Here is a 23,076-nt window from a genome sequence, read left to right on the forward strand (position 1 = left end):
CATGAAATAAGGGCCTTACCGTTATTCTCTTTGCTGGTTCTGGGTCAGTCTAAGTAACACAGAGCACAGAGTGCAATGGATTGGATTTCTCTCCTATTATCCATACATCCCTTTTGATAGTTGTGGACATGTAGTTTTGGGCCTCCCCAGTGTGAAGATATTCCTCATCGATTCTTATTTGACTCTTATACCTCAGATCTTTCAGTATCATCACATTTAATATGTATTCTCCCTCACTGAATGAAGTACTGGCAACCTCGAATATAAAGTTTGGTTGATTACTATAAATGGAAATTGTAATTCACCACTTTTAAGTTGAGCCCATTGTTTTTTTTAATTGAAGTATAGTCGATTTACCATGTTGTGTTAGTTTCAGGTGTATAGCAAAGTGATCCATACATATATTATTCTTTTTCAGATTCTTTTTCCTTGTAGGTTATTACAAAATATTGAGTATAGTTCCCTGTGCTATACAGTAGGTCCTTGTTGGTTATCTGTTTTATATGTAGTAGTGTGTATGTGTTAATTCCAAACTCCTAATTTATCCTTCCCCCACCTTTCCCCTTTAGTAACCATAAGTTTGTTTTCTGTGTCTGTGGGGCTATTTCTGTTTTGTAAATAAGTTCGTTTATATCATTATCATCCACATATAAGTGATATTATGTGATATTTGTCTTTGTCTGGCTTACTGCACTTAGCATGATAATCTCTAGGTCCATCCAGCCAAATAATGTGTGCTGCAAATCACATTATTTCATTCTTTTTTATGGCTAATATTCCATTGTGTGTGTGTGTGTGTGTGTGTGTGTGTGTGTATACACACACACACACCACATCTTTATCCATTCATCTGTTGATGGACATTTAGGTTGCATCTTGTCTTGGCTATTGTAAATAGTGCTGCAATGAACATTGGGGTGCATGTATCTTTTTGACTTATGGTTTTCTTCAGATACATGCCCAGGAGTGGGATTGCTGGATCATATGGCAGAGCTATTTTTAGATTTTTTTTTTTTTTTTTGCGGTACGCGGGCCTCTCACTGTCGTGGCCTCTCCCGTTGCGGAGCACAGGCTCCGGACGCGCAGGCTCAGTGGCCATGGCTCACGGGCCCAGCCGCTCCGCGGCATGTGGGATCTTCCCGGACCGGGGCACGAACCCATGTCTCCTGCATCGGCAGGCGGACTCTCAACCACTGCGCCACAAGGGGAGCCCTATTTTTAGATTTTTGAGGGCCCTGAATACTGTTCTCCATAGTGGTTGTACCGATTTACATTCCCGCCAGTAGTGTAGGAGGGTTCCTTTTTCTCAACACCCTCTCCAGCATTTATTATTTGTAGACTTTTTGATGGTGGCCATTCTGACCGGAGTGAGGTGATACCTCATTTTTGTTTTCATATGCATTTCTCTAATGATTAGGGATGCTGAGTATTTCTTCATATGCCTGTTGGCCATCTGTATGTCTTCTTTGGAGAAATATCTATTTAGATCTTGTGCCCATTTTTTGATTGGGTTTTTTGTTTTTGTTTTTGATGTTGAGCTATATGAGCTGTTTGTATATTTTGGAAATTAATCCCTGTCAGTGGCATCATTTGCAAACATTTTTTCCCATTCTGTAGGTTGTCTTTTTGTTTTGTTTATGGTTTCCTTTGCTGTGTAAAAGCTTTTGAGTTTAATTAGGTCCCATTTAAAAAAGTTTTGTTTTTATTTCCATTGCTGTAGGAGATGGATCCAAAATTGCTGTGATTTATGTCAAAGAGTGTTCTGCCTATGTTTTCCTCTAGGAGTTTTATAGTATTCGGTCTTACATTTAGGTCTTTAATTAATTCTGAATTTATTCTTGTATATGGTGTTAGAGAATGTCCTAATTTCATTCTTTCTCATATAGCTGTCTAGTTTCCCCAGCACCACTTATTGAAGAGGCTGTCCTTTCTTCATTGTAAATTCCTGCCTCCTTTGTTGTAGATTAATTGACCATGGGTGCATAGGTTAATTTTTGAAGACCATATTTTCCATAGGTACAGCATTATAAATATGAAAATCATCAGGAAAATAAAAATGAAAAATATACATTTACATATTTGTTATATGTATAACACCAAATGCTGAATGGAAGAAAGTGTTATTAAATTAGTATTAAATTTAAATTATTATTTTTTAAAATATTGTTTTCTTATTTAATGCAATGATGGATTTTAGAGAATTCAAATGATATTTTTACTGAGATAGCAAGACCATATCTTAATTCAAATGATTCTTTGATGGTGAAATGAAACAATATAAGGAAATATTTAAAAATTAAAGTATAGTTGATTTAAAATATTATATTAGTTTCAGGCATACAACATAGTAATTCAGTGTTTTTATAGATTATAATCCATTTAAAGTTACTATAAAATATTGGCTCAATTCCCTATCTGTACAATATATCCATATATCTTATTTATTACATAAAGTAGTTATGTAATAAATAGTAGTAGTTTGTACCTTTTAATCCTCTACCCCTATCTTGCCTCTCCAAAAGAAATCCAAAACAATATTGCCATGATTTATGTTAAGGAGTGTCCTACCTATGTTTTATTCTAAGAGTTTTATGGTTTCCAATCTTACATTTAGGTCTTCAATCCATTTTGCATTTTTCTTTGTATATGGTGTGAAAAAATGTTCTAATTTTATTCTTTTACATGTAGCTGTCCAGTTTTACCAGCACTACTTATTGAAGAGTCTGTCTTTTTCCCATTGTGTATTCTTGCCTCCTTTGTTGAAGATTAATTGACCATATGTGTGTGGGCCTATTTCTGGACTCTCTGTTGTGTTCTGTGGATCTGTGTGTCTGTTTTTGTGCCAATGCCATACTGTTTTGATTACTGTAGCTTTATAGTATAGTCTGAAGTCAGGGAGCAAGATACCTCCAGCTTTGTTCTTTTTTCTCAAGATTGCTTTGGCTATTCAGGGTCTTTTTTGGTTCCATATCAATTTTAGGATTATTTGTTCTAGTTCTGTAAAAAACGTCATTGGTATTTTGATAGGAATTGCATTAAATCTGTAGATTGCTTTGGATAATATGGACATTTTAACAGTATTAATTCTTCTAATACATAAACATGGGATACCTTTCCTTTCTTGTTATCATCTTCAATTTCCTTCATCAGTGTTTTATAGTTTTCAGAGTGTACATCTTTCACTTCCTTGGTTAAGTTTATTTATTAGGTGTTTTCTTTTTGGTGAAATTTAAACAGAATTGTTTTCTTGCTTTCTGTTATAGTTCATTATTAGTGTATAGAAGAGTAACAGATTTCTGTCTATTAATTTTGTGTCCTGCAACTTTACTGAATTCATTCGTTAGTTCTAATAGTTTTTCTGGTGGAGACTTTAGGCTTTTCTATATGTAGTATCATGTCATCTTCAAATAGTGGCAGATTTACTTCTTCCCTTCCATTTTGGATGCCTTTTATTTCTTTTTCTTGTCTGGATGATCTGTCCATTGATGTAACTGGTGGGTTAAATTCCCCTACTGTTACTGTATTATTGTTAATTTCTCCCTTTATGTCTGTTAATACTTGCTCTGTATATTTAGGTGCTCCCATGTTAGGTGCATATATGTTTACACATGCTATATCCTCTTCTTCGATTGACCCTTTTATTATTATGTGGCGCCCTTCTTTGTCTGTTTGTTATAGACTTCATTTTAAAGCCTACTTTGTCTGATAAGAGTTTGCTACACCAGCTTTCCTTTTGTTTCCGTTTACATGGAATATCTTTTTCCATTCTCTCCCTTTCAGTCTGTGTGCATCTTTAGCTCTGAAGTAAGTCTCTTGCAGGCAACATATGGGTATGTCTTTTTTTTTTAATCAGTCACCCTATATCTTTTTTTTTTGAAACCATTAAAATATTGAGGTATAGTTAATTTACAGTGTTGTGTTAGTTTCAGGTGTACAGCAAAGTGATTGTTTACCTACATATGTATATTCTTTTTAAGATTCTTTTCCATTATAGGTTATTACCAGATATCAAATATAGTTCCCTCTCCTATACAGTAGGTCCTTGTTGCTTCATTCTGTATCTTTAGATTGGAGCATTTGGTCCATTGACAATTAAAGTGACTACTGATAGGTATACCCTTAGTGCCATTTTGTTACTTGTTTTCTGGTTGTTTTTTATAGTTCTTCTCTGTTCTTTTCTTCTTTTAGTCTATTCCCTTTAGCGTTATAATTGTGTTCCTTTCTCTCTAGATTTTGTGTATCTGTTGTAGGTTTTTGATTTGTAGTTACCCTGGGGTTCATATATGTTGACCTATAGCTATATCTACTTTTTTTCAAACTGGTAGTCATTTAAGTTCAGACACATTCAAAAAGATCTACGTTTTTTCATCCCCTCTCCATGTTTTGTGCTTTTGAGGTCGTATTTTATATCTCAGTTTCTAAGTAAGTAAGTCCCACTGATTTTCAGTACAGTTAATGGGACTTGTCTTCCTGGTGTGGGACCACAGGTCTGGGTTGTCTAACATGTATCTCAAATCCCTCATTCCCTAGGGAGGATCCCTGACTCTCTGATATCCCCTTCCTCTTCTGTGTCCCCTTCTAGGGACACAGGTTCCGACCTGATCTCTTCTCCCTTCCTGCCCACCTCTGTGTGAATCTTTTTTTACAGCCTTGGTTGTAAATAGAAGCGACTTTTTTCTAGTCTCCAGGGTGTTTTCAGCTAGAGTTGCTCCACCTGTAGATGTATAGCTGTGTTTTTGATGAGTTCGTAGGGCAGGTGAGCTCAGCACCTTACTTCTCTGCCATCTTGATTTCCCCAGTCATAAAAATTATTATATAAATGTTTTGTTTGATTTTTTAAAGATGTTATTCATTTTAGCTTATTCTTATTTAAGTATAGGCTGTTGAAACTGGGTTTGAGAATGCTTTTTTTACCCTAGTGACTTTCCTTGTAGCAAGGATAGGTATTCTTCATTTTTCTGAGGACCTTCAGTGTCTCTTCTTCAAAATCAGTCATTTGTTCAAGGGGCGGGTGATAGTGGTAGTGGTATGGGGGGCAATTTTCATATCATTGATGTCTCTATTCATCCTTTGCCCCTTGTTTTGTTGACATTAAACACCTACGTGAATAGCGTCCTTTCTCAATTATTTATAACTAACTTTTCTGGAAATTTCTTCAGTGGTTCTCTGTTGGAGTTTGTGCCTTTCCCTTAAACTTTAATGATTTTACGACTAGTTTTCCTTAGAAATAATCAAATCATCCTTTGCTCATGGTTAAATATTTATTTTCAAAGTTGACTGTAAGCATTTGGGAGAGAGATGATGCCTTGTGGAAAATGTTACTTACTACTACCTTGTAAATCAGCTCCTCAAATTCTCTTGTTACTATTTGTTGCATTGGTCAGGTGCCTTATACCCGGTATGATGTCAGCAGAGTTTATTGCCATTGTTAGGCATTTGTAAATATAATCATTGATATGATTCTTAATATGGTGTTACTATCTATCATAAAGTAGATCTTGAAATGACAGTCAGTCATGTATGTCCTGTATTTCACTACACATGAAAAACCTTCTTGGTAGCATTAATAATATTGATGGTTTTTATGATGGATAAACTTTTACTGTATACGAGGTACGGTTCTGAAGGCTTTATATGTTCTAATTTGATCCTTCCGCAATTTAGATTCTTATCCCTATTTCACTAATGAGGAAATTGAAGCACAGGCATATTGGATAGCTTGGTCAAGATTACGTGTTTCTGCAGGGTGGTATCACAGTTCTGACACAGAGGTTAGACTTCGAAGAGCACGCTCTAGTTATTCTGGATTAGAATTCAAGAAAACATTGCTCTAGTCCCATCTTCATTTTGGGCACATAATATTACAGTATTTACTAATAGATGAGGCAGCTGGGTCCCAGAGATTAAAGTAGTGGCGGAGGAGAAGTCAAATCTTAGTGTGGGGTTTTTTGTTTTTTTTTTTTAACTCTTGTTTCTCTTTTACACATTGCTAACATCTGAGAATACTGTTAAGTTTCAGGATATCTTATTAGCTGATTCTGTATTTTCTAAGTCACTTATTAATGAAATTGAATCCCATTGAACTGGAGGAGAACTCTGATGTCTTTACATTTTTTCTTTCAGACTTGGTGTTCTGAGTGATAACTAGTTTTTTAATTGGTTTCCCCTTGAGTTTCTGATCACGTTTGACTTATTCAGTGATGGTAATCACATGTAGTTATACACGTAGGCCCAAATTATTATTTTTTGTCCTGTCTTTTCCAGAACATTTTCTTCTGTGCTAAATAACAGAAATAAATATAACTTCACATCTTAAAACCAGTGCATGAAAGGTGGCAATTAGTAGGAATACGCTGTCTGTTTAGGCTTTTGTTTCCAAGGCATAGAACACGAATAAAAGAACTTTTTGTAAGCTTATTCCTGATAAAATTTCTTTGAAATAAAACATTTATATTTAGTGTGGGAAATAATTGGTGAGAGAATAGTTGAACATAATAGAACTTGTTATAGTCATTCCTTTTCTGCTGACAGATAAATGTAACCTTCAGATGAAACTGGCAAAGCTTATTGTTTGCCATAAAACAACGAGCAGGGCTCTAATATAAAGAATCCTCAAATTAAGCAAAAGCAGCCATTATTTTGTAAAGAGATAATTTAAGTTTACCATGTACTTCGTTTTTTTAGTGGGGATGATGCATTTAATTTCTAAGTCTTCCCTAGCAAAATAGAAACAAGAGAAGAAAAAGATGCAATAAAGAGTATGTAAAGGGCTTCCCTGGTGGCACAGTAGTTGGGAGTCTGCCTGCCGATGCGGGGGACACGGGTTCGTGCCCCGGTCCGGGAAGGTCCCACATGCCGCAGAGCGGCTGGGCCTGTGAGCCATGGCCGCTGAGCCTGCGCGTCCGGAGCCTGTGCCCCGCAATGGGAGAGGCCACAACAGTGAGAGGCCTGCGTACTGCAAAAAAAAAAAAAAAGAGTATGTAAATGTTATTTTGTGTTTATAGAACTTTAGATTCAAAGTGTAAGTTTTGCAACTAACCAAACTTTCTGCAGTTCTTTAGAAGGAACAGTTGTGTTTTCTAGGTTTTTTTAACCACATTTTCACCTAATCCACTTAGTGATTAATTTACATGGCTAATATTTTTGTTGGGAACAGAATTAATGAAAACGTTTTCCTCTGAATTTTATTAAGCATTCTATCATTCTGTTTACCTTATGAAAGAATAAGTAGCTAAAATATGGGTACATTAAAGATGGTAATGATAGAACTAATCAATTATTTTGAAGTGTAAAAAATGGTCAGATTTTGGAAAATATGTATTCTGAAATCACTTTTCCCCCATAAGTGTAATATGACATGTTAAATAATCTAGATTGTAGCTGTATACCATCACCAGTATAGCTTGCCCTTTCATCAGGATAATAATCTATATCAGGAAAGTATTCTTGTTCTCACTGTCAGATCTACACATTCCATATAAATATACCTCCTTGATGTAACTGTAAGTCCTTTTATTGCTCTATTCCAATTTTGAATTTTTGTGATACTCGTGAGATCACTCTAAAAAAATCTTTGTTGTGCTTTCAATTAATTAATTTAGTTGACACATTATTTTAGAGTCTGCTAAATGTCAGGCACTGTTTTAGCTTTGAGGATATGGCAATACACAAAACAAACAAAAATTCTGCCCTTAAGAAGCTCATGAAAGAATGCTCAACATCATTAATCATTAGAGAAATGCAAGTCAAAACGGCAATGAGATGTCACCTCACACCAGTCAGAATGGCCATCATCAAAAAATCTACAAACAGTAAATGCTGGAGAGGGTGTAGAGAAAAGGGAACTCTCTTGCACTATTGGTGCGAATGTAAATTGATATAGCCACTATGGAGAACAGTATGGAGGTTCCTTAAAAAAACTAAAAATAGAACTACCATACGACCCAGCAGTCCCACTACTGGGTGTATACCCTGAGAAAACCATAATTCAAAAAGAGTTATGTACCACAGTGTTCACTGCAGCACTATTTACAATAGCCAGGACATGGAAGCAACCTAAGTGTCCATCGACAGATGAATGGATAAAGAAGATGTGGCACATATATACAATGGAATATTCCTCAGCCATAAAAAGAAACAAAATTGAGTTATTTGTAGTGAGGTGGATGGACCTAGAATCTGTCATACAGAGTGAAGTAAGTCAGAAAGAGAAAAACAAATACTGTATGGTAACACATACATATGGAATCTAAAAAAAAAAATGGTCATGAAGAACCTAGGGGCAGGATGGGAATAAAGATGCAGACCTACTAGAGAATGGACTTGAGGACATGGGGAGGGGGAAGGGTAAGCTGGAACAAAGTGAGAGAGTGGCACGTACATGTATACACTACCAAATGTAAAATAGATAGCTAGTAGGAAGCAGCCGCATAGCACAGGGAGATCAGCTCCGTGCTTTGTGACCACCTAGAGGGGTGGGATAGGGAAGGTGGGAGGGAGACGCAAGAGGGAGGAGATATTGGGATATATGTATATGTATAGCTGATTCACTTTGTTATAAGGCAGAAACTAACACACCATTGTAAAGCAAGTATACTCCAATAAAGATGTTAAAAAAAAAAAAAGGAAAAGAAATTTATATTCTGACTGGGGAAGATGTCCTGTCTGCTTCTTAAACACTATCATTTGATTCATGATAAAGAACTTATGGTGTTTTTGTAGCAAGCATTTTAAACTCCTAAAATTTGTTTGAAAATAATTTGCTTTGTAGAAGCATCCTGGAAGAAAATCAAAGAGCAGAAAGGTTTATTTTATTTTAATTAATTAATTAATTTTTTATGTAAGTTTTGATGATGAAGCCTTATTTGGTAGAATTTAGGTTCATGAAACTAGTACTAGTGATCTAATGGTGTCAAGATTGGTTTTATATCTCAGTTTAAATGTGTCCTTCAGATATGCATGTAAAAGGTCCTTATTGGATCGTCTGAATTAAGATTTGGGAAGGTTCATATTGCCCTCTACCTGCTGTGCACAGTCTAACTGGTACCTCTGTCTAACCTGGTGGCCATCTACTAGCCAGAAGGGTAAGCTTCGGATTCTAACTGTTGGGCTGTGTTTGAATCCTTAGCTGTGTCATTTATTGACTTTATGAGGAGGGGCAAGTTAACCTGGGCCTCAGTGTTCTCAGTATAATACGAGGAAGATAGTATCACCTACGTTAGGTAGGACTAAATTAAGTATTATATATTACAAGCATTTCATCCTGTCTGGTCCCTAGTGAGAGATCAATAAATATTAAAGATTATGCTATTGCTGATCGTTCCTTTTATATTACTACTAGTATTCTTATCATTAAATCAGTGGTGATCAGCACATTCAGAAACATGTTGAAACGTTTAGTTGTGCTGTGCCTTGAAAATGCAGCAAAAATGCATCATTAACTTGGGACTCTATTAGGCCTACTTTTTGGAGTGAGCCTCAGAGCAGAACTTGTCTTTAATGTGTGTTTTGATAAAAATAGGCATGTTTTCTTACCCATTTCTGTTTACTGAAGCTTGACAAAGTTTTACAATTTTCTAGTCTTCAAATACCAAATAAATGTTATTTTGCTGAGAGACTCACACCATTACTAATCATTTTAGTAATGATCCTTGTATCTAATACGTACTTGGTATAGAAGATACAAATCTCAACTTGTGAAAACGTTTTTCTTAATTTTTTGGAAAACATTTTGTGTAGCTTGTGGAACCGTGACTGCTTTAATTAGAAAAGGCAGGAATAGTTTGGTGTGTTATTTTTTTTCCTTGTTCCTCAGTCCATTGGTACAATTTATTTTCATGTTGGAAGAGTGAGCATTATTATCATCATTGTATCCAAATGTTATCTTTTCTACTTTTCAGTGATCTGTGGTAAAATATGAGTTACTGATGTGGAAGAAAATAAAATAGTTTTTACTTGGTGACAAATGAAGTAGTGTGACAGGGGCACCCATAGTGAACACTGTAATTGTCTGCATGACTCTGCAGTTTAACCTGTGAACTCACAGGCCTTCAAAAATGTATCTCTGGTACATAGTTTGCTAGGACATTACATGCTAGCTAAAAAGCAGGTAAAATACTGTGTTTTAAAAATATGATGTAATACATTTCTTATTGTGAATATCTAATGGGGAACTTTGAATTCGGATACTTTGCACCAATGATAATGACTTCAAAGGGGATGCTGTTGGTAGATGAATTAGCCCTGCTCATTTCCAGATCTTTTTAGCTTCTCTTTTCCTTGTGACCCGCCCCGCCCGGTGGTCTCTGTTCCCTTTTACGTGAAGACTAATCTCTTTAGTTACATAATTTCTAAACGCTTATGAAGTATTTTTTGTGCAAGGCATGTTTCATAACTTAGTAAGATAAGAAATTGCAAAACATAACCTCATAATGTACAAAAGTGCGGTCCTTTCTCTGAGGCTATGATAAATTTTAGGAAGTGCTACTGTTGATTCTCAAATATGAGATAAGGTGTTTTATTGAACTGTAGAAACAAGGCAATTGAAATTTGTTTTTAGAATTTTTGTCTTCATTCTTAATTCAGGATGTTTCCATTGTTTTCATGGATTTAGGGAATATTAGGACTAAAAGGTACTTTAGAGGTAATGTTTGAAGTGCTTCACTTTAGAAAGTCATGTGCGAACGACTGTGTAGATGGTTAACAGGTGGATGCATTTATGTTTCCCTTGTCTCCTGATGCGTAGCACATTGCTCTGCTGTGTTACTCTACTGTCTTTACCTGACTCTTCCTTTTTAATTTATTCTTAATTCCATCCAATGAGGACTTGTCTTTTCCTCTTAGACTCTCCTTCTGTCATTTGTTAGTGATATTTTTTTACCTGCAGAATTATTTCTTCACTGTGGCTATTACCTGTCCTCTAGGTCGAGGCTGTCCAATATAGGAACCACCAGCCACATGTGGCTATTTAAATTTTAAATAAAACTAATTAAGATGAAATAATATTAAAGGTTTCTTTCTTCGTATCAGTGTCACATTTCAAGTGGTTAATATAGGTACATGTAGCTTAATGGTTACTGAATTGGATAGCACAGTTAGAGAACATTTCTGTGATCATAGCAAGTTAGATTATAAGCTTTTTGAGGGCAAGGGACCATTTATGTTAGCATTAAGAACATAAAATATGGACTTTTGATAAGTATTTTAGAACGTGTGAATGAAAATATACCCATACCATCCTTTAGTTTTTTGCCAAATTTTTTGTTTTGAATTTTTCTTTTCTTTTGAACCATTTTATGATCAAAGAGAAATCAGCAATTTGGTATTTTTAATTTTACATATTGTATATGATACGTATCATGTACCACTTATCATACCATAAACAGGAATCTTGTAGGTTTAAGGTTATAGGGATACTTTTGCATCATGTTCCTTGTGTTGCCAGCCATTGAGGTAATGTGTATTTTAAATACTTATGCTTTTTTTTTTTTTTAATTTTAAGTTATGACGGTGACTCCTTGATGATCATTCCTTGGCATGAACATAAACACCGAGATAAAGATTGGTGTGAGGAGTTGGAGTGCAGGTAAGAAAGAGCCAGCGTGAAAGCTCTTCATTTCTTTGTGGGGTGGATGAATAGAAGGCCCTGTGCAGGTGGTGTTGGTGGATGGTCATTTATTTGATGGTGGCCCTGCTTGAGAGTTTGAGTGAAGTTTTTTTAAAAACTTGACTTTACTCAAGGTATGTTAAAAATTCTTTTAATGGAAAAATGTTAAATGCTCCAAAGGAATTATTCTACAAGTGGTCCTTGTAGAACAACTCTTTTCATTTTGGGGTATTCCTTTTTACTCTTTGACATGTACAGGTATATTTTCATAGTTGTTTTTATGATATGTGTGCAATTTTGTTCTTGATTCAGTTTTAATTTTCACTTTTATACGACTTAACCATGGAAAGCCTCAGAACATGGAGGCATCAGGTCCCACAGAAGGGGGTGGGAGATGAGGTGTGGGGCTGAAATTCCTGATGAGGAGCATTGGAACCCCTTTATCCCGCACTCCTCAAAGTCTGGTGAATACTCCCTGCTCGTTTTACATTTGATATGAATCATCTTATGCCTTTGGATTTTTTAAAAACTATGTGTGTGAACTGTCTGTCTGATAAATGTTAAATAAAAGCCCTAACCAGTAGTATGGTCATTGCAAGTGAAAAATTTTTTTAACTTTTTATTTTATATTGGAGTTGAGCCGATTAACAATGTTGTGATAGTTTCAGGTGCACAGCAAAGCAACTCAGCCATACATATACATGTAACCGTTCTCCCCCAGACTCCCCTCCCAGCCAGGCTGCCACATAACAGTGGGCAGAATTCCCTGTGCTATACAGTAGGTCCTTGTTGGTTATCCTTTTTAAATATAGTAGTGTGTACATGTCAATCCCAAGCTCCTTAACTATCCCTTCCTCCACCCTTCCTCCCCACCCCGTAACCATAAGTTCATTCTCTAAGTCTGTGAGTCTGTTTTTGTTATGTAAATATGTTCATTTGTATCATTTCTTTTTAGATTCCACATATAAGTGATATCATACGATATTTCTCTTTCTCTGTCTGACTTACTTCACTCAGTATGACAATCTCTAGGTCCATCCATGTTGCTGCAAATGGCATTATTTCATTCTTTTTTTATGGCTGAGTAATATTCCATTGTATATATGTACCACATCTTCTTTATCCATTCCTCTGTCGATGGACATTTAGGTTACTTCCATGGCTTGGCTATTGTAAACAGTGCTGCAGTGAACATTGGGGTGCATGTATCCTTTTGGACCATGTTTTTCTCCAGATATATGCCCAGGAATGGGATTGCAGGGTCATATAGTAGCTCTAGTTTTAGTGTTTTAAGGAACCTCCATACTGTTCTCCATAGTGGCTGTACCAATTTACATTCTCACCAACAGTGTAGGAGGGTTCCCTTCTCTCAACACCCTCTTCAGCATTTACTGTTTGTGGATTTTTTGATGATAGCCATTTTGACTGGTGTGAGGTGATATATCATTGTAGTTTTGATTTTCATTTCTCTACTCGTTAGCGATGTTGAACATCTTTTCATTTGCCTCTTGGCCATCTCTATGTCTTCCTTGGAAAAATGTCTGTTTAGATCTTCTGCCCATTTTTTGATTGGGTAGTTTGTTTTGATGAGATTTAGCCACATGAGCTGTTTATAGATTTTGGAGACTAATCTGTTCTCGGTCACATCATTTGCAAATATTTTCTCCCAGCCTGTGGGTTGTCTTTTCATTTTGTTTATGGTTTCCTTTGCTGTGCAAAAGGTTTTGAGTTTAATTAGGTCCCATATGTTTATTTTTGTTTTTATTTCCATTACTCTGGGAGACAGATCAGAAAAGATATTGTATTGCTACGATTTATGGCAGAGAGTGTTCTGCCTGTGTTTTCCTCTGGGAGTTTTATACTGTCTGGTCTCACGTTTAGATCTTTAATCCACTTTTGAGCTTATTTTTGTGTATGGTGTTAAAGAATGATCTAATTTCATTTTTTTTACATGTAGCCGTCCAGTTTTCCCAGCGCCATTTGTTGAAGAGACTGCCCACCATTGTATGGTCTTGCCTCCTCTGTCGTAGATTAATTGACCACAGGTGCCCAGGTTTATTTCTGGGCTTTCTGTCATGTTCCAGTGATCTATAGTTCTATTTTTGTGCCAGTACCATACTATTTTGATGACTATAGCTTTGTAGTATAGTCTGAAGTCTGGGAGCCTGATTCCTCCAGCTCCATGTTTCTTTCTCAAGATTGCTTTGGCTATTTGGAGTATTTTGTGTCTCCATACAAATATTAAGATTTTTTTGTTCTAGTTCTGTGAAAAATGCCATTGGTAATTTGATAGAAATTGCAGTGAATCTGTAGATTGCCTTGGGTAGTATAGTCATTTTGACAATATTTATTCTTCCAATCCAAGAACATGGTATGTCTTTCCATCTGTTTGTGTTTTCTTCGATTTCTTTCATCAGTGTCTTATAGTTTTCTGCATACAGGTCTTTTGTCCCCTAAGGTAGGTTTATTCCTAGGTATTTTATTCTTTTTGTTGGCAGTGGTAAATGGGAGTGTTTCCTTAATTTCTCTTTCTGATTTTTCATTGTTAGTGTATAGGAATGCAAGAGACTTCTGTGCATTAATTTTGTAGCCTGCAACTTTACCAGATTCATTGATGAGCTCTAGCAGTTTTCTGGTGACATCTTTAGGATTCTCTATGTATAGTATCATGTCATCTGCAAACAGTGACAGTTTAACTTCTTCTTTTCCAATTCGGATTCCTTTTATTTCTTTTTTCCTCTCATTGTCATAGCTAGGACTTCCAAAACTGTGTTGAATAAAAGTAGTGATTGTGGGCATCCTTGTCTTGTTCCTGATCTTAGAGGAAATGCTTTCAGCTTTTCACCATTGAGTATGATGCTAGCTGTAGGTTTGTCGTATATGGCCTTTATTATGTTGAGGTAGGTTCCCTCTGTGCCCGCTTTCTGGAGAGTTTTTATTATAAATCGTTGTTGAATTTTGTCAGAAATCTTTTCTGCATCTATTGAGATGATCATATGGTTTTTATTCTTCAATTTGTTGATGTGGTGTATTAGGCTGATTGATTTGCAGATATTGAAAAATCCTTGCATCCCTGGGGTAAATCCCACTTGATCATGGTGTATGATCCTTTTAATGTATTGTTGGATTTGAATTGCTAGTATTTTGTTGAGGATTTTTGCATCTAAGTTCAGCAGTGTTATTGGCCTGTAATTTTCTTTTTTAGTGGTATCTTTGTCTGGTTTTTGTATCAGGATGATGGTGGCCTCATAGAATGAGTTTGGAAGCTTTCCTGCAAGTGAAATTTGGAAGCTTTCTTCATGTTAGCACTAATGTTGGCAGTTTCCCTTCATTTTGTATCTTTCACTTTTGATATCTGAGTCAATAGAATATGTAACTCTTAGTTACCTTTTTCTCTCTGATGGCTTTTATTGTAACAGCAATTGAATGTCCTGCTGTGTTTTTGCTATTATTTGCTTTTAAAAAATTATTTTTTGAAAATTTTTATTAAAGTTTTATATAGTTGCAAATAGATTAAAGGTTTAAAAGTTTCTGCAAATCTTGTTTAAAAAAAAAAAGCAACAACCAAAACCCATACTCCTTTGTTCCCCTTCCTTGTATCCTGCTCTCCAGGAGTAACTACTTTCACTTCTTTTAAAGGATCGTTCTGATATTTACTCCAATCTCTGAGTAACATAATTGTTTAGCTACCCCTTGAATTTTTTAGTTCTGGCCATTATCTGTGGACTTGCTTCAGTGGAAGATAATGGTTTAGTTTCTTTTTACTCCATATACTCCGTTCCTCCTTGAGTGTTTATGTGACCCCCTCGCCTCTTTAACAATCGTCTACTGTCATTTCAGTAGAGTTTCAGGAAAAAGTGGAGCTTAGTGCGTGGTATGTATCAGCCCTCTTTAACTAGAAGTCCACAGTTACCAGTTGTAATGAGAGATAGAGGATGGATATAAGTTGGAGAAGGTGGGAGGTTGATGCCAGTGGATATGGCGGAGGGAAGGTGTGTGATCCCGTTGCCCACAGTTCTCTCAGTTTAAGATGGTGCTTTTGACAAAGTAGCCCTGTTCCTTCACCTGATGCTTCCCAGTTCTCCTTAGCCTGTGCCTTTTTATGATTCTAACAAGGAGATGAAAGGAGTAAGGGCATTTCTTCTCAGACCAAGCACCGCAAGCTGAGTTGTAAGCAAAACTTGCTGCCCTGGAACTCCTAAACCTATAAAAATGGAAAGCTAGGAAACGTTTGACAGAAGAAAAGATGCCTTTGAAGATGATAGAAACTTTCCCAGGGCATTTCTTTTTTTAATCCATTCATTTTATTGCCTCCCCCACCTCCCCCGACGATTACTTCCACCCTGTACTCCTATGTCTGGCAACCACCAGACTCTCTATCTACAAGGGTGGTTATAGGATATCTCGTGGGCTTTTCATGTACAGTTGACCCTTGAACAACGCAGGGGTTAGGGGTGCCGACCCTCTGTGAACTCAAAGGTTTGCCTGTCATTTATAATCGGCCCTCCCTCCATAGCCGTGGTTCCCCATCCGTGGATTCAGCCACCCACAGATGGCGTAGCACTACGGTATTTACTTTAAAAAAAACCTGTACGTGAGTGAACCCACACTGTTCAAACCCATGTTGTTCAAGGGTCTACTGTAATTAATTCTGTCCTCTGCTAGATTCAAGAATACTGGAGGAAGAAAAACATGCAGCCTCTGTACTCATGAAGTATATAATCTAGCAGGAAAGGTGCTGCTGCTCTAAATTACCAATGTGATGCGTGTTTTGAAAGAGAAGTGCAGGGGCCACTGGTAGCACATAACAGGGAGACCTAAACTTTGTGGAGGTCAAGGAGGTTTTCCCTGGGAAGTGGTATGAAATCTGAGATTGAAGGATGAATAGGATTTAGCTTAGCAGAGGGTGAGTTTGGCAAATGAGGGGAGGGAGTGTTCTAAGCAGAGGGAAGACCATTTGAAAGGCTCAAGGTGAGGTCCCCTTTAAGGACTGAAAATAAGACCTGGATTGTTGAAGTATACAGGACAAAAGTGACATTGGAATCAAGGTGAGGCTAGAATATTTTAAGGCAGATGACAAGCTATAAAAGGAGGCACGGGGATGATATAATCATGTTTCTGTTTTATAAAAGACTGTATTACCTCGCGATATCGTGAATTCGTTTGTTTTTTTTGTTTGTTTGTTTGTTTGTTTTTGCGGTATGCGGGCCTCTCACTGTTGTGGCCTCTCCCGTTGTGGAGCACAGGCTCCGGACGCGCGGGCTCAGCGGCCATGGCTCACGGGCCTAGCCGCTCTGCGGCATGTGGGATCTTGCCGGACCGGGGCACGAACCCGTGTTCCCCCTGCATCGGCAGGCGGACTCTCAACCACTGCGCCACCAGGGAAGCCCGTGAATTCAGTTTTGATGTTGTTGCATTTGAAATGCCTGAGAAGCATCTAAGAGCATATAGAAGGACGATTCTGGAGCTTTCAGGTGAAGTCTGGGTTAGGTGTAAAAATATGGTGGTCAGTTTATATTGTAGCATTGAAGGGGAGACCTAGAGAGAGTATAGTGAGAAGACAGGAGAGCTGGAGAATTTGGAAGAGCTGGTACTTAATGGTCAGCTGGAGGAGGATATTCTAGCAAAGAAGACCGAAAAGGAACAGCCAGAAAGATGGGACCTGTATAGCTGGACAGTATGGCACGACAGTATGACATGCTGGAACGAAAGACAAGCATGTTTCTAGAAGGAGAAAATGGTTAAATTCTGTGAAACAGTGCTGAGAGGGAAATAGATAAGGACTGAAAAAAGTATCAAAGGAACTCAAAGTTGCTTATGGGTATTTTTTCCCTGAAATGGGAAGATTTCAGGGGAAGGGATGTGACTTTTATGTGGCAGTGATGGGGAAGAATCACTGTGGTCAGAATGTTAATGACGGTTGTGAGTCTAGTTAAGTAAAGGACTACCAGTTGTAAGCACAGTAGGTTGTCTAAGTCATGTTGATTAAACACCCAAATATTTGTCAGCTTTGAGTCTGGTCATATATTATAACTGCTAGTAATTCCAATGGAAGTAATACCTGTAAGTAAAAATTAAGTACCTGCTCCGGGCCAGACAGCATTCTCTGCGTACTTTATCTATATTATTTTGAATATTCTTGCATGGTATTATTCCCATTTTTGATATGAGCAAAATGAATCTTAGATGAGTTTTAACTAATTTATGCAAGGTTTCACAGCTTTCAGTGAAGGAATTGCACCTCAGTTCTGACTGAAGCCCATTGCCTTGTAATAGTAATAATTATACCACTTGTCCTTTACTGACTTACTTTAGATGAATGAATATCCCTAAGGGAACACGGTCTTTCCCCCATTTCTATCTGAAATATCTTACATTAAGTTAATTTTTATTTCTTTTTACTTATTGATTTATTTTTTTAGTTCTTAACCATTGAAGGCAATTGGCCAGGATTGTCCTCGTAAAAACTCCTCATAATTTGTGATCCCTGTGAGGTTTTCCCCGGGTATCTTCCTCTTGATGTCGTTTCTTTTTCACTCCTGATGGCACGTAGTATAGAGTAGTTCCTTATTTTGCAAATTGCAGTGCATTACTATGTTGCTGATACCTACTGAAGTTATATTATCAACAAAAATAAGGCATATTTCCTCTTATTTTTATGAATGTGGAAAACAAGACTTCTTAATTTATATTTGGATCAGAATCACCTGGGGGTGTTTTTTACTAAACTAGGCCTGGCTGGCATCACAGGTCATTGTGACTTAGTAGACCTGTGGCAGTTACCCAGCCATGTGCATTTTAAAGCTACCCTGGGTGATTCTGATTTTATTTAATACTTATTTGATTGATTTGTGGCATAGTTTTTTTGATTTATTGTCTATTCTGATTTTTTTAAATTGTGAAAACTAATAGGAAACTAAATTAAGCATCCCCCAAATTTCCCATTTATCTTGTAAGTGTGCAGATACATATAGGAAAACACACACAAACACACCCACCCACGCATACGTACATACATACTGCCAGTCTCAGTAACTGCTCTCTCCACATCTCTGTCTCTGTCTCCCTCTCTGTCTTTCACAAAATTATAATTTCCCCTAGCATTTCAGTCAGTTATTAATTGTTCTTTTTGTGCTTTGCAGAATGGTGATTGAGCCGAGTCTCCCAGATGAAAGTGAGTTCTTGTACGCTGCACAGCCTGAGTTGCTGAGGTACAGGACATCCCAGCTTACAGTAGAGAAGGTTATGGACTGGTATCAGAGCAGAGCGGAGGAAATAGAGCATTATGCTCTGCAGGTGAGGCCGGCAGTGCTGTGTCAGATCCTTAGCATTCAGTGCATGTTTTGGCTGCTGACAGCAGTGCCAGGGATCCTGTATATATTACTAGTTTGCAAGGGATGAAATGAAAATTTTTTATTACTTTCATTCATTTATTCTTTGCTTCAGAAGCGTTTGTGGTTTTTTTTTTTTTTTTTGGATTCCTAAAGAGCAAATACATATAACAAAAGCTGTTCAAAATCTTTCTTTAAAATGTAAGCTACAAAATATGTACATACTGATCCAGATGTTACATACATGCTTAACAGGCTTAATACCATTTTAAGTCAAAAGATTGTATCAACATAGAAATGCTTGATTAGTCCCCTGTTACATTGCATGAATGCAGTGGATTGTTATTTTGCTTTCCAGGAACCCTGTTTGAGGGTCTGTTTCTAACACTTTCCTGAAGTCCAAGCCTAATTTCCCTCAGTTCCCATGTGCCTTTACTGAGATGTGTAACAGCTTCATCAGAGGGGGGTGTAGAAGAGAGAGATGAGGGTTGTATTGTAGCTTAGGAGATCTAAATAGGAATCTGGACTCCTCTGCTAATAGACCTGGTGACTCTGGACCTGCTACCTACCTTTTCTGTACTTTGGTTTTTTCAGGGGGTAAGTTCTTACACTGGAGTCAGTGATAAAAAATAAAATATACAGGACAGAACATTAAAAATTCTTCCAATTGAGTTCTCTGCAAATGTAAGCAAAAGTTGTCTTCATCCTAGAGAACAGAAGTTGGCAATTCGGAGCAAAGAATGGCAGAATGGCCTTTGAAATCTCATTCAGGTCTATGGCTATACCACCCTGAACACGCCCTATCTTGTCTGAAATCTCATTCAGGGTCCGGCCAGTGGGTGTCTTTTTCATTCTACTTGCAGTTTTGGCTTTGGGCTTCCTGTCCGACAATCAGTTTTTCATTTGTCAGGAAGGGTGATTTCAGAAAGTCTGATGAACAGCTGTATTGCAGGAAGGAATAAACCCCCTTGTTTAAATTTCTGCCTAGTGTATCTGGCACAGCCCTGTGTCTGCATTTGATAGCCTTCTTGAATTTCTGCTTAATCTAATTTCTATTTTTAGTATTCATAGAATTGACAAATTATTTGCTGGAGCTGATGGGAATATTATAGATCAAACTTTTCAGAGGATGGCCAAGAATATTTATAATTGACTTTTCAGGTTTTTGAAGATGGCTAAGGACATTTGAAAATGTTTAGAATTCTAAGATACCAGAATGAAAAGAATCTCTGGAGGGGATCCAGTCTAATTCTCTATGTTATAGATAGACAAACTAAGGTCCACAGAAAAGAAAGTGAACAGCTTGCTCAGGGACACATAGTAACAGAGCCAGACAAAATACAGGTCTCTGCATAGTATTTCTTATAGAGTCCATATAAAAATGGACAATTACACAAATCTTAATGACTGAAAGCCAGATAAATTAATCCAAAAGAGTGGATCTCAATTCTCAGACCCATTGTATTTTTTCTGTAGTAAATATTTTGTAATACTTCCTTATTATCCTGATGTGAAAATCATGGGCATACCATATTTACAGAAATAATTTCCAAAAAATTAATATAATGACTTAACTATGGTATATGGGATAAATAAAATATGTAAACGCATGGTCATGAGTACACTAAAAAAGTGACTAAAGTCAGTGAGAAATCACTTTGAACAAGATAGCTGACATTGCAGACAGATTGAGGTTTATTGAATTAAACACTACAGATTGCTGTCTGGGATGTGAACAACTCATGGTAAATATTTTTTTCAGGGTATTTGAAGGTAGGCAGGGATTAGGACAAGGTGGTTGTGTGGGACTGCCTTGCACACTGTGGAATGTCTGTCATCCCTGGCTTCCACCCTTGAATGTTAGTAAGTTCCACTAATACTTGGGAAAGACAGAAATGCTTCCTCCGATTTTTGGAGCGCCTCCTGGTGGACAGTTCTGCTCCCATTGAGAACTGTAGTCTGAGACCAGTATCACACATCTGGAAATGACCAGTTCATATCTGTCAGGTTAAGCAAAGGCATTATTTATTACTTCGCTGATTCAGGAGAAACTCACCTGTAAATAATTGATGAAGAAAGCTCTTAAGTGAGTCAAAGAGGTACATTTTTGGTAGTTTGTACAGGCACATGTGGGTTGTGTACTGTGTAGCAGACATCTCTTAAGATCGATGGCATCATTTGATTTATAGGCGGTTACAAACACATGTAGTTTACTATTGTCTCTGGCTAACAAGAGAAGGGATTCTGTTTGGATCAGTTTTGTCTGAGCACTTTGTGGTTTTTAGCTGAACTTCTAGATACAACACTTGTTATTTCTTGCCTTTTTGATAGTAGCCATTGTAACGAGCAAGAGGTGATATCTCATTGTGGTTTTGATTTGCATTTTCCTAATTATTAGTGATATTGGACATCTTTTCATATGCCTGTTGGCCCTTTGTATGTCTTCTTTGGAAAAATGTCTATTCAGCTCCTCTGCCTGTATTTTTTATTTTTTGAATTTTTGAATTTCATTTTTTTTATACAGCAGGTTCTTACTACTTATCTATTTTATACATATTAGTGTATATATATGTCAACCCCAATCTCCCAATTCATCCCACCCCCACCTCCCCCGCCACTTTCCCCCGCTTGGTGTCCATACGTTTGTTCTCTACATCTGTGTCTCTATTTCTGCCCTGCAGACTGGTTCATCTGTACCATTTTTCTAGGTTCCATATATATGCATTAATATATGATATTTGTTTTTCTCTTTCTGACTTACTTCATTCTGTATGACAGTCTCTAGATCCATCCACGTCTCTACAAATGACCTGATTTCATTCCTTTTTATGGCTGAGTAATATTCCATTGTATTTATGTACTACATCTTTATCCATTCATCTGTTGACGGGCATTTAGGTTGCTTCCATGACCTGGCTATTGTAAATATTGCTGCAGTGAACATTGGGGTGCATGTGTCTTTCTGAATTATGTTTTTCTCTGGGTATATGCCCAGTAGTGGGATTGCTGGGTCATATGGTAATTCTATTTTTAGCTTTTTAAGGAACCTCCATACTGTTCTCCATAGTGGCTGTATCAATTTACATTCCCACCAACAGTGCAAGAGGGTTCCTGCATTCTTATTTATTTCACACTTAGCTGATGTACAGTATATGAGAAAACATCATTCTAAGGCCCTGTGATAAAAGAGATGAGGAAGAGAGCATTATGACTTCTGTCCTAAGACACTGAATTTTATGGGAGTGGCAAGCATTCAAGTCATATACTATTAAACATAACTTTTTAAGTTCTTTAATAAAGATACAAAGAGAAATGTTGGTAGAAGACTAAGGAAAGGACAGATAATCTGACAAATAACAGGCGAAAGCATTTATGGAGAAGTTTTGAAAAGAGGTGTTGATGATAATGATTATGATAGCAACTAATATTCCATGCGGTGCTCACATCCTGTCGTGCACTGTTATAGGTACTTTACATATGTGATTTCCTTTAATCCTTGTCACCCTAGGAGATTAGTGCTTTCCTATTCCCATCATATATACTCACACTGAGGCATGAAAATGTTGAAAAAAGAAAAAGTCATTCAGGGTCACAGACCTAGCATGTAAGGGTGCTAGGATTTGAACCCAGGTAGACTGGATCCAGAGTCCCTGTTCATAAGCTCAACTAGGGGTAGACAGAGGAATGTGCACTTTTTCTTATGCCAAAGTCATGCAAAGAGTCAGTAAGATTCTTCAGTGCTGAGTCACCTCCAGTTTCCAAAGGCAGTGGAGACAGTGGCAGAACACGTAGGGCACATTGGGAGGAAGCTGCCTCAGGCACTCATGGTTACCTTTTGCCAATTCCAGGAACTCAAATATGACAGAGGGAAAAGAGAAGAATGATACTTTCAAACTTTGCCTTGTGAGTAGATAAAGAAGACATACAAAGTGTGATTAGATAGGTAGCCTTTTCCTAAAATCTCTTGTCTACTTTTTAACATGGTATATTCAGTATACAATTAGAAATGTACTTCTCTGTCTGTTCAAGACATTTCAGTTTTGGGAGTCTCCTTTTAATAAGAGGACATACTCACATGTGTATCACCAAATGATATCACTTGTTAACTTCTTCATAGAAATGAGTTGACCTAAGGCCAGA

The 23,076-nt window shown here is 37.1% G+C and overlaps 1 protein-coding gene across 9 annotated transcripts in view; it reads left to right on the top strand.

Moving 5' to 3' along the window:
- NBAS (NBAS subunit of NRZ tethering complex) overlaps positions 1-23,076 on the top strand; it is a 339,915-nt gene that overhangs the window by 110,816 nt on the left and 206,023 nt on the right. For all 9 annotated transcript variants that reach the window (XR_004521674.2, XR_012325807.1, XM_033837994.2 and 6 more), the window contains 2 exons: positions 11,501-11,584; positions 18,748-18,901. Coding sequence is in view for 7 of the 9 variants with exons in the window: in XM_033837994.2 (XP_033693885.1) it covers positions 11,501-11,584; positions 18,748-18,901 (238 nt within the window). In the remaining 2 variants the exon portion in view is untranslated. The remainder of the gene's footprint in view (positions 1-11,500; positions 11,585-18,747; positions 18,902-23,076) is intronic.

This window comes from Tursiops truncatus, chromosome 14 (assembly GCF_011762595.2).
Source record: "Tursiops truncatus isolate mTurTru1 chromosome 14, mTurTru1.mat.Y, whole genome shotgun sequence".
In the NCBI taxonomy this organism is placed as follows: Eukaryota; Metazoa; Chordata; class Mammalia; order Artiodactyla; family Delphinidae; genus Tursiops; species Tursiops truncatus.